The sequence below is a fragment of the Canis aureus genome, chromosome 25 (assembly GCF_053574225.1).
Source record: "Canis aureus isolate CA01 chromosome 25, VMU_Caureus_v.1.0, whole genome shotgun sequence".
Lineage (NCBI taxonomy): Eukaryota > Metazoa > Chordata > Mammalia > Carnivora > Canidae > Canis > Canis aureus.
In genome coordinates, this window is record NC_135635.1 from 6020843 (window position 1) to 6031951 (window position 11109).

The 11109-nt window shown below is 39.1% G+C and overlaps 1 protein-coding gene across 1 annotated transcript; it reads right to left on the reverse strand.

Moving 5' to 3' along the window:
* Positions 1–8348: 8348 nt before the first annotated feature.
* On the reverse strand, positions 8349–9284 carry LOC144297572 (olfactory receptor 8S1-like). The gene has a single exon (XM_077871843.1). The coding sequence runs from the start codon at positions 9282–9284 to the stop codon at positions 8349–8351; it is 936 nt and encodes a 311-aa protein (XP_077727969.1).
* Between the last annotated feature and the right edge of the window lie 1825 nt (positions 9285–11109).

Here is an 11109-nt window from a genome sequence, read left to right on the forward strand (position 1 = left end):
ACTTACTTCCTAAACAGCACTTTAAACTTTAATAGTTTTTATTAGTATATAGAGTGTTTCCAAAAATTTTATTTGTTCTTACAACAATTTTTGGTGTATTTTATTTTATTTTATTTTATTTTTTTTTAAAAGATTTTATTTATTTATTCATGATAGTCACAGAGAGAGAGAGAGAGAGGCAGAGACACAGGCAGAGGGAGAAGCAGGCTCCATGCACCGGGAGCCCGATGTGGGATTCGATCCCGGGTCTCCAGGATCGTGCCCTGGGCCAAAGGCAGGCGCCAAACCGCTGCGCCACCCAGGGATCCCTTTGGTGTATTTTATGAACAGAAATTTATCCCATTTTACCCCTGAGGAATATGCTACTGAGCTCCATTGAGAACCAGTAGAAAGCCAGGAAATAAACTTTTCCAAATTCTCATCCCAGTGGCTAGGCCTGGTTCCAGGAATAAAGACCACTTTTCTTGCTTTGACATTCAGATTTTTCTCATTTGTCCTTAACCTATTTTTTAGCTTTTTTGGCCCCTTTTGATACTAGAAGGGCCTATTTATTTGTATGTCTTTGATTACATTTTTTTCTCCTTTCAGATGTTCTCCTTCTTTAATCCACTGACCCAAATTTTCATATGCTTTCTAGCTTCCTCTCAAATCCGAGTATTTCCTTGTCAAGTATAGTTAAAAGCCTGATTCTATTAATAACTCTATCATCCCGGGCTCAAGCTCATCTTAGACCCAAGTCTAGGTTACCTGTGTCCCTGTGCAAACAGTGCACTCTGTTCCTTCGGGTGACGTCAGCTAGATCCAGTGGTGGTGAAGTATAAACAGTTGGAGAATTTACTTTTGAGAATCCTGCATGGATAAAAATGTAAACATGGTTGAAAGCACACATTTTACTTGGAATCTACTCAAGTGAAGTGGAATGAAAAGTTTGTTCTGTGCTCTTCAAAGATTAGAGAACACCAAGTATTTGTAGGTAGGACTATATTGAAAATGGTTTCTACTTTTCTACTTTTACTTGTAAGGGGTTATTTGACCACGGGATCTTTGGAGAGTTCAGGGTCTCATCTAAGAAGCCTGTAGCATTTTTGAAAAACTATTTTTCGGTGATGTGCTAACATCTGCATTTTGTGTAGATGAAGGCAGCAGCTGTTTGTATCATATGATCTTGGGATATCATCCTCCTCCTCATCCTAAAGAGAAACTCAAACTGAGTCCAGGCATTTCTTTAATGACCAAGGACAAAGTCTTCCATTTAATTTTACATTACATTACAAGCATGAAAATAAATCAGTTTCAACCAGGAAAATGAACATCAGCTTTCATTTACTATTTAGAATGAAAGACATTGGCTTTATTTCATACTGACATGAGAGAGACTGATGCCAGATTTACATGTAGACAAGAACAAAGGACTAAAATTAAACAAGGGGTAGCTTATTATGTAAATAAGAGGATATCAGAAGTGTTCTAGACACATCCAAAAACCACACTGGTTTTTGGATATATTTGGAAAGAAGTGAATGAAGGGTGGTTTGGAAGGTCAGTTTCCAAGCGACTTGAGGCTTACTGGGGCTGCATGCCATGTCCTGACCTTATATTCATGAGGAAGAATTTGAAAGGGGAGAAGGATATCAGTGCTGGAAGCGGGAGGAAACCAAAGGTCAATTTAATCCACTTGAAACTATTCTCATTGCTGTCCTCTCCAGTATCTCTCACACTATTCACATTGTCATAGTGGTGACTAGATGGAAAGGTTGTTCTAATAATAGAAAAAATACAACTAGAAGTCTGTGCAAGCAAGGAAATAAGTAGCTTCAACAAGTCAACATCTATTTCTGATATTTCATTCCAGGTGTCAGCTTTCTGCAGTCTTTGGGGATCCTGACAAATAAGAGGATTTATGTCTATGCTTGAGATGTCCATGTCACCAATGTTATAAGGGAGTGAAGACAGATCTTTCTAAGATCTTTCCAAAGCATCTGAGACAAATGAACATTAACAGAGACATCAGGGGCCAATCCAGAGAAGGAGGTGGCCTATGAAGGGGTGAGAAGTTTCCATCATAAGCTGGGAAAGAAGAATGGGTTGAACAGGAGTCTCAGGATCTAGTACTAGTAGGATGTATCCGGAAGTTCTGCAGATGGAGTAAAGATGGAGCATGGTGAGCAAAATTAAAACACATATAGAACTTGTTAGGAAAAAATGGGGGATATCCAATACGTTGGAGGGTATTACCATGCTCTTGGCTTTTCCTGGAGGAGGCAGCTCTTGTGTATTCTGGCTTTCCCATTCAAATAGACACATCATAGGTAAAGTCTCCCCATAAGAGAACCTATGTCTGACCCTTGACAGAACAGATAGCGATTTCTTCTTGCTGTCAGTGGATAATAGGCATCAGAATAGTTCAAACTTTAGAAACATTGAGGATTCCAGGATATCAAGATTATTTACTGAATACCTTAGCCTAGAGTAGTGTCATTCTGCAATGCAGGCCACTATATGGAAGGACAAGAATATCTTTAAAGAAGTTCCTATTTCCAACTGGCATATACTTCATTAAAACTTCCTCACATCATCAGATCTAGTAACCTGCCATCTCTTCATTTATTTCCTCTGAAATTCTAAATACTGTCTTAAGAATAATACATAAAGAAAGAACAATCTAACAGAACCAATCAGAGGCCATCTGTGCTTATGCAGCCGTAGGCTGGGTTTGGCACCCAGGGGAAGCTGGGCCAATGCTTTGTATTCTCTGAAGTCTAGTCTGAAACCAAGTTCTGGACTCACTAATTAACACAGTTTTCAGTTAACTAGAAAGGTAAACAGTAAGAGGCACAGGGGACTATTTGAAATTTCTGAATTAAAGTAATTATTTAAAGCCTAAAAGAGAATTTTATTAGGCTAGTAGAAACTGGAGAATAAGAAAAGCATTTTTAAATCTCTCTCTCTCTCTGTAGTGTGTGTGTGTGTGTGTGTGTGTGTATATATATGTGTGTGTGTGTAGATGAATATATGTACTATTTTTTGGGTAATATTTGTTGAGGATTTTTGCATCTATATAATTTTATTATAGTGTCTTTATCTGGTTTTAGAATCAGATAATGCTGGCTTTGTAAAATGAATGTGGAAGTATCCCCTCCTTTTCTATTTTTTGGGAAGAGTTTGAAAAGAATTGTCATTAGTTCCTTAAATGTTTGGTAGAATTCACCAGTGAAGCCATCTGGTATTGTATTTTTTTGTTGTTGTTGACTCGTGTTTTTTGTGGCTAGCTTAAACATTTGGAATTTAAACAACATGCCCTTTTTACTTGATATATAATTGACATGAAACATTTTTTTCAGGTGTACAACATAATGATTCAATATTCATATATATTATAACATGATCACCACAATAAGTGTAGTTGACGTCCCACTATATATAGTTACAAAAAATGTTTTTCCTTGAGAACTTTTAAAATCTAGTCTCGATAACTTTTGAATGTATAATACAGTATTCTTTTTTTTTTTAAGATTTTACTTATTTATTTGAGACAGAGAGAGAATGAGCACTGAGGAGGGGCAGAAGGAGAGAAAGACAGAGAAGCAGACTCCCTACTGAGCAGGAAGCCTGATGCGAGCTGATCCCAGGACCCGGGGATCATGACCTGAGCCAAAGGAAGACGCTTAACTCACTGAGCCACCAAGGCTCCCTTACAATATAGTATTCTTATAGTCACCAGGCTGTACATTACATCCCAAAGACTTATTTATTTTATAACTGGAAATTTGTACCTTTTGACCACCTATACCCATTTTGCCCACCCTCTACCCTCTGGCTTCCAGCAATCACCAATCTGCTCTTTAGGAGTTATTTTTTAATTTTTTAATTTTATTTATTTATTTTTTTAGGAGTTATTTTTTAAATTGAAATATATTTGACATATAACATTGTATAAATTTAAAGTGTACAACATATTACTTTGATACATTTATGTAATATTATTGCCATTGTAGTGGTAATTTGCACCTCTGTCATGTTACATTATAGTACCATACTGTTGATTATATTCACTGTACTGTGTATAGATCTCTAGGATTTACTTACTACTTGTTGCAAGGTTGTATCTTTATTTATTTAAAAATATTTTATTTATTCATTTGACAAGAGAGAAAAAAAAAGAAAGAACACAGCAGTGGGGAGGGGCAGAGGGACAAGGAGGGGGAGAAGCAGGCTCTCTGCTGAGCAGGAAGCCTGATGTGGGGCTCAATCCCAGGACCCCAGGACCATGACCTGAGGTGAAGGTAGACTCTTAACCGACTGAAACACTCAGGCGCCCCAAGGTTGTATCTTTAATTTTTTTTTTTTTAAGTAGGCTCCATACTCAACCTGGGGCTTGAACTCATGACCCTGAGATCAAGAGTCACATGTTCTATCAACTGAGCCAGCCAGGTACCCCAGAGGGTTGTATCTTTAAATAACATCTGTCCTATTTCCCAAGCTCCCATCTTCTAGGAACCATCATTTATTCTGTTTTTATGACTTTGGCTTTTTTAGATCCCATATATAAGTGATATACAGTATTTGTCTTTCTCTGTCTGACTTATCTCACTTAACACAAAGTAGTCAAGATTTATTTATGTTGTTACAAATGGCAGGATGCCCCTTTCTTACGGCTGAATAACATTCAATTGTATACATATACCACATCTTCCTTATCAATTTATTTCTTGATGGACACTTAGATTGCCTCCATATCTTAGCTATTATGAATAATGTTGAAGTAAACACAGAATTGCATATATCTCTTTGATATCCTATTTTCATTTCCTTTGGGTATCTATCAAGGAGTGGGATTGCTGGATTATATGGTAGATCTCTTCTTACTTTTTTTTTCTTTTTTTTTTTTAATTTATTTTTTATTGGTGTTCAATTTACTAACATACAGAATAACCCCCAGTGCCCATCACCCATTCACTCCCACCCCCCGCCCTCCTCCCCTTCTACCACCCCTAGTTCGTTTCCCAAAGTTAGCAGTCTTCTTACTTTTTTTGAGGAACCTCTGTGATGTTTTCCATAGTGTCTGAACAAGTTTATATTCCCACAGCATAAATACCCTACATTTGGTAATATCTACCAATAATGGCATCAGACACCTTTTACAAGGCTTAGTAAGAGATAGCAGAACCTATGTTGTTACTACTAGTTATAATAAACCCTCTCCTTCCCTGCTTATATACAAAGTTTGGGATTGGAACAAATTGGAGAGGGTGTTCATTTCATTGGCCTTTCCAGGAAGTTTAGTGTTTTTGTGAGAAGCCATTTCCTTCTTTTCTCATGAGGGAAGGAAGGATTGCTTTTCTTTTGTAGAATCCAAATGAATGGGGTCCTAAGAGAAATGCTCACAAAAACAGATAATGCCTGCAAAGCGGAAGAGACTGAGATCTCAGTCCTGTTAGACATGTTTCAGAAGTAGACTTGCTGATCTTTCCGCTATGCCTCTCTGAGCCAGAGAGAGAAGAATTGGAAAAGCTGACAGATGGGGGTGGGAGTGGGATGGGTGTGAGAGGTGTGAGTGTGTGTGTAGATATACAGCAGCCAGCCTATCCACTGTTTAGCATGGCAAGGATACATGAATTTCCTTGGCAGGGGGAGTCAATTGGTCATCTTGGTAGAAAGCTGATTTTGGACCCTAATTGTCACATCTAGGATGGTTGTTAGGGAGTTTCCCTTGGCAACAAGGAGCTGTGGGGTGCTGCAGGTATAGGAGAAGAGGCAGGAGAGAGGAGAGTGAACAGGAGTCAAGTCTTCTGAGTCAGGGAACTTGCAGAGGCGGATCACACTTGATCTTAGCCAAAAGGCCAAGAAGTGAGGCACTGAGAAGGATTAGCAGGATCTTACAAAGAATTCCCATGTGCCTCCACCAAAGCCAGTTTGTATAAAGTCTGTCCTGAGGTTGTTTTTATTTTTTATTTTTTTTTGGGGGGGCGGTCAGCCATTGATAACTAGAAAATAAGTGACAATCAACAGTGAGAAAATAACAATAGGGCAAATTACAGGAATTTTTTTTTTGTTCCCTCTGCCTTTTTTGTCCTCCAGATTGGGAGAACTGACCTTGAGGAGGTGGTAGAGGGGATGTGTATGGGCCAGATTAAGCCTCTTCAGAATTGTGAGATCCCAGCTCAAACCTGCATTTGGAGAAGGAGAGGAGTGAGACTTTAATGAGATATATGTCTTATATTAGAATGTGCATATATTAAACAAAGTGATCAGAACATTAAGGATCTGCTGATATATCTTTAAATGTAAGGAAATGGAGATTATAGATCCCAGTTGAATTAAGTAACTAGAAAAAAATCAGTTTCATGTGTATTTGCCATGGAGTTGGGACTACTTGGTAAATGGATTACATTAAAATCTTCATGTGCAAAGGACAGTAGAAGAAAGTATACCCAAATATGGGTGATGGAATTATTTTTGATAACTACCATCTTTTCTTTAACCTATCTGCTTCTTTAATATAACTTAAAAAATTGGGGCAGCCCAGGTGGCTCAGCGGTTTAGTGCCGCCTTCAGCCCAGTGTGTGATCCTGGAGACCCGGAATCGAGTCCCACGTCAGGCTCCTTGCATGGCGCCTCTGTCTCTGCCTCTCTCTGTGTCTCTCATGAATAAATAAATTAAATTTTTAAAAAAATTGGAAATGCAGTTGTGTTCTTAATTAGTGCATGATTCAGTACCTGATATGCTTTATGATAACATATGTTTATGAAAAAATGAAGTAAAATAGAACTACTGTATTTTAACCTATTAATCAAAATGATGTGGGGTCATCTAACGCGAGTCAAGGAAGAATTCTTGAGACATCGTATGGTGTAACTTAGTGAGTTTATTTAAGTAGCACTGCGACAGGACCCATGGACAGAAAGAATTGTACTTTTGGTGTGTGAGGCTGGTGGTTATCTATTTAGTAACCAAAGGGAAGAGGGCCTGCAGGGAGTATCAGGTTACTAAAGTTTTTTCAAATTTGTTTAAATTCCTACTCATAAAACTACTTTTGTGACATTCTTCTGATGCTTATCATCAGTTCAATATTAACTATCTGTGAGAAATATAAGCAGTAGTGAGACCCTAAAAGAGTGTAGTAACCAGAACATGCCTGATACTTATTGAAACTATGCAGGCTGTAAATCAGCCTTCCTGGCTAAGGGTAAACATTTTCCTGCTTCTGTCCCTCATCAATAACATGTATTATTGGGGGTTTCATTAATTATGTTAATAAATAACATTGAACGAGTATAAGCTACCACATTTTAAAACAATCTATTTTGAGGAAAGTCATAAATGGTATAGAAAATTTTCTCAGAAGATACAGATTTGGATATATATATATATATATATATATATATATATATATATTGCATATTTCATAAACCCATGTTAGAATATACGAAAAGGAAATTACTTCAAAACAATTGACTCAAAACCCTTGCTTTCCCCAAATGGACTAAATGGACAAAAAAAGCTTGAAGGAGGTGAATTGTTGCAGAAGGCTACATTTTCCTGTATTACCTAGAATGAGCGACATCTTCCCTCATGTTCCAACTTCCAAGTAACAGAACAATAGAGTTCTTGGTATCACCCAAATCAATGACCTGCTAATTGTGCTGTCCAGAATTTTAGCACTTTTGTCTAACTGCAAAGCTTCCTCTTCAGTTGCCTCCACAGACCTCAAGTCAACTTTCTTTCCTGACATTCAACACTTTTTGGTAAATCTTACAATGTTCAGTGCCTTTCAGTACATTTAATCCTAAAAAATAATCCAATACACACACATTGTTTTACTCAGTATCAATGAAACAACAGAAGAATGAATTATGATTAAAACTTTTAATCAACATGAGTATATATTCCATGATCTGCCTTTGAGCAGGATTTAATCTGAACCACATTCCCCTACCCTGACCCCACGCTCAAGGTACCTATGTGCCTCTTTTCTCTCTTTTTTTAAAGATTTTATTTATTTGACAGAAAGACAGAGAAAGAGGGAGAGAGAGAGAGAGAGAGAGAGAGAGAGAGAGAGAACAAGCAGGTGAAGCAGCAGGCAGAGGGGAGGGAGAAGTAGACTCATCACAGAGCAGGAAGCTGGAAGGGGGGCTCAATCTCAGGACCCTGAGATCATGACCTGAGCTGAAGGTAGATGCTTAACTGACTGAGCCACCCGGGTGCCCCTCTGTGCCTCTTTCATAAGCTCTTCTCTGGTATCTTTTAGCATCTAAAACAGTAAACCATCAGGAAGATTGTAGTATCCATTCAACAGATATCCTGAAGCCTGTAGTTGTTTCCTAATTGGTCATCTCTTTGTAGTTTGCTACCTGTGCCATTGCAAACACTTTCCCAAGGTTCTTCTTAGAGCTGCCTTTACTTCTTTGTTTTTCAGGCTGTAAATGAGGGGATTCACTAGGGGAGTGATCACACCATACTGTATGGAGAAGATCAGCTCCAGAGGTGAGCCTGAGGTTGGTATGAGATGACGGAGGAAAGCTGAGCCATAGAAGAAGCTCACTGCAGTGAGGTGGGAGGAGCAGGTGGAGAAGGCCTTGCTTCTGCCCAAGGAGGAGCTGATGCTCAGGATGGTGGAGACAATGCGTGCATAAGAGAAGAATATCAGGAAGAATGTACCAAAGCCATGCAAGAGTGTGGAACAGAGCAGGACAGTGAGGTTGGTAGAGACATCAGAGCAGGACAAAGGGAAGAGGGAGGGCAGCTCACAGCTGTAGTGGGGGATGGTATGGGCCTCACAGAAGTTCAAGTTCATAGCCAGGGGGATGTTGATAACTGCATCCAGGAAACCTAGGCTCCATGAAGCCCATACCAGCCTCACACACAGCTGGTTGCTCATCATGCGGCTGTAGAGCAGAGGGTGGCAGATGGCTGCATAGCGGTCATAGGCCATGGCAGAGAGCAGGAAAATTTCTGTTCCTCCAACGTCAAACACAAAGAAGGCTTGAGTCAGGCATCCTTCTATTGAAATGATTTTCCTTTTAGACAGGAGGTTCTCCAGCATCTTGGGCACAGTGACCGAGGAAAAGCAGAGGTCTAGGAAGCACAGATTACTCAGGAAGAAGTACATGGGTGTGTGGAGGTGGAAATCAGCACTGATCACCAGCAGCATTGCCAGGTTCCCCATCACAGTCAGGAGATAAATCCCCAGGAAGAGCACAAAGAGCAGAGCCTGGACTTTGGGGTCAGCAGACAGCCCGAGGAGGATGAACTCAGTGCTGGTGCTGTGGTTTCTCAAGGCCATTTAGAGAGCACGTTTCCTAGAAATAAATATAGGATGGACTCAAAACTTGTCTTGATTACACCCAATTACAGAATTAGGGACCTCCTTTTATGTTCCCACTCTTAATTATTTAGGTTTCACATATGCCCTTATCAACTATCTAGAATCCCCTCTTCCCTGTCTAGTATTTGGTTTCAAAGTCTCTATGATATTGCCATATAGTTGTTAATTTTACTTTAAAGACTGCTGAGGAAATTTGTGAATTTGTACAGACCTAGTCCATGACTAATTTATTCTATGTTCTTCAGCTGAGCACTGCTTTGTCGGCAGTGTTCTGGACACGTTTTACACATTGTAGTAGAATTTTTAGGGGGCTCTTTCAGCATTTGTCTTCTCTTCTCCATTTTCCCAACCTATTCTTACCCCATTTCAAAACCCTCCTAAGATTCGTAATTGCTTTAAATAGTATCATTTTGTCTTTCTATAGTTTTTTGTCATTGATACCACACATTAACATATATTATTGACCCTTTGGGACAAGATTGAAAGATGATTGTGTGTGTGTGTGTGTGTGTGTGTGTGTGTGTGAATGTTGAGTGTGGGACAAAAGAATAAGGGAATTATTGCAACTATTTTTTTTTTGCAAATTAAAAAAAGTATTATAAATGATGTAACTCATTCAATGCCATCATTTGTCTACATAGACTATTACAGGATCCTGAGACACCAGGTCTTTCTTACATACAGTGACTTTCATTCAAGGCCTGCCTTCAAATTCTCCATCATACGGCATTTAGATAATGTTATGGTTGTTCTCAGCTCTTTTGGTCTCGTTGCTGTGGGCAGAAAGGTGTACTTGCTCCTGAGCACCCCTTGGGAATAACTTTCTCTCTGCTTTTACTTTAGCATCTGCTCTATTTGAAATGCCCTGCCTTTAGGGTAATTAATTGAAATCTTATTTATTATCTTACCCCATCTTAATTTTGATCTCTTATTGAGATCCTTTTTGATCATTTGCTTCTCTGAACTCCCATAGTACATAATGATAATAACAACTAGCTTTTTTTCTTTTTTTTTTAAACTGAGGGCCTAATATGTCTTTGGCACTCTTAAAAATTTGACATTTTCTCATTTAATTTCACAAGCCACTCTGGGGAAATCATTCTATCCTAATTTTTCAAATCTAGAATTTTGCCTTGCCAGAGTTAATCTGTGGCTATATCAGGATTTCACCTGCATTTAACTTTTCTTTTTTTTAATTTTAATTTTTTTTATTTTCACCTGCATTTTCACTATTGCTTCTCATCTGGTACTTCTGCCTCCCCTTTTCTTATGTATTTTTCAAGGGTGTTAGCTCTCCTCCTGTCATGTTAGCTCTCCTCCTGTCATCTCCTCCTGTCATGCCCGTCTCCTCCTGTGGCAGCCATGGAGGTGCTTCACTTGGGTCTACCTTAAAGAAAGAACCTAACATTCATCAGTGATGGATCCAGTTAGTGGACAGAATCCAGTTGCAGTACCTTTGAGATTAACCGCAGCTTTAGCAGAGGCCAAACTGTTCCCAGGGAGTCAGTGAACTGAGCACGCCTTCTCTAAGGGGCAGTCTTTGCTCCAGACCTCCCACTGGCTTGTATGAATGTTTCTCATATCTGTATTGCAGTCTGAAGCTCTTAGAGACAATTCTGCTTTCCTTCTGTCTTTCTTGTTGCCAAGGTCACATCTGGATCATTGTCTGAAGGCTTTTCTGACCCAATACTGATTCCTCCTCTTTATCTCTCACAGGCCCCTCCTCACCAAATTTCATGTAATCCTACATCAACACTCTTCCGGAAGGACCTTACCTGATATA

What these genes read in the sequence shown, in the direction of transcription:
- LOC144297572 (XM_077871843.1), bottom strand. Translation starts at nt 9,284, where the DNA reads ATGGCCTTGAGAAACCACAGCACCAGCACTGAGTTCATCCTCCTCGGG.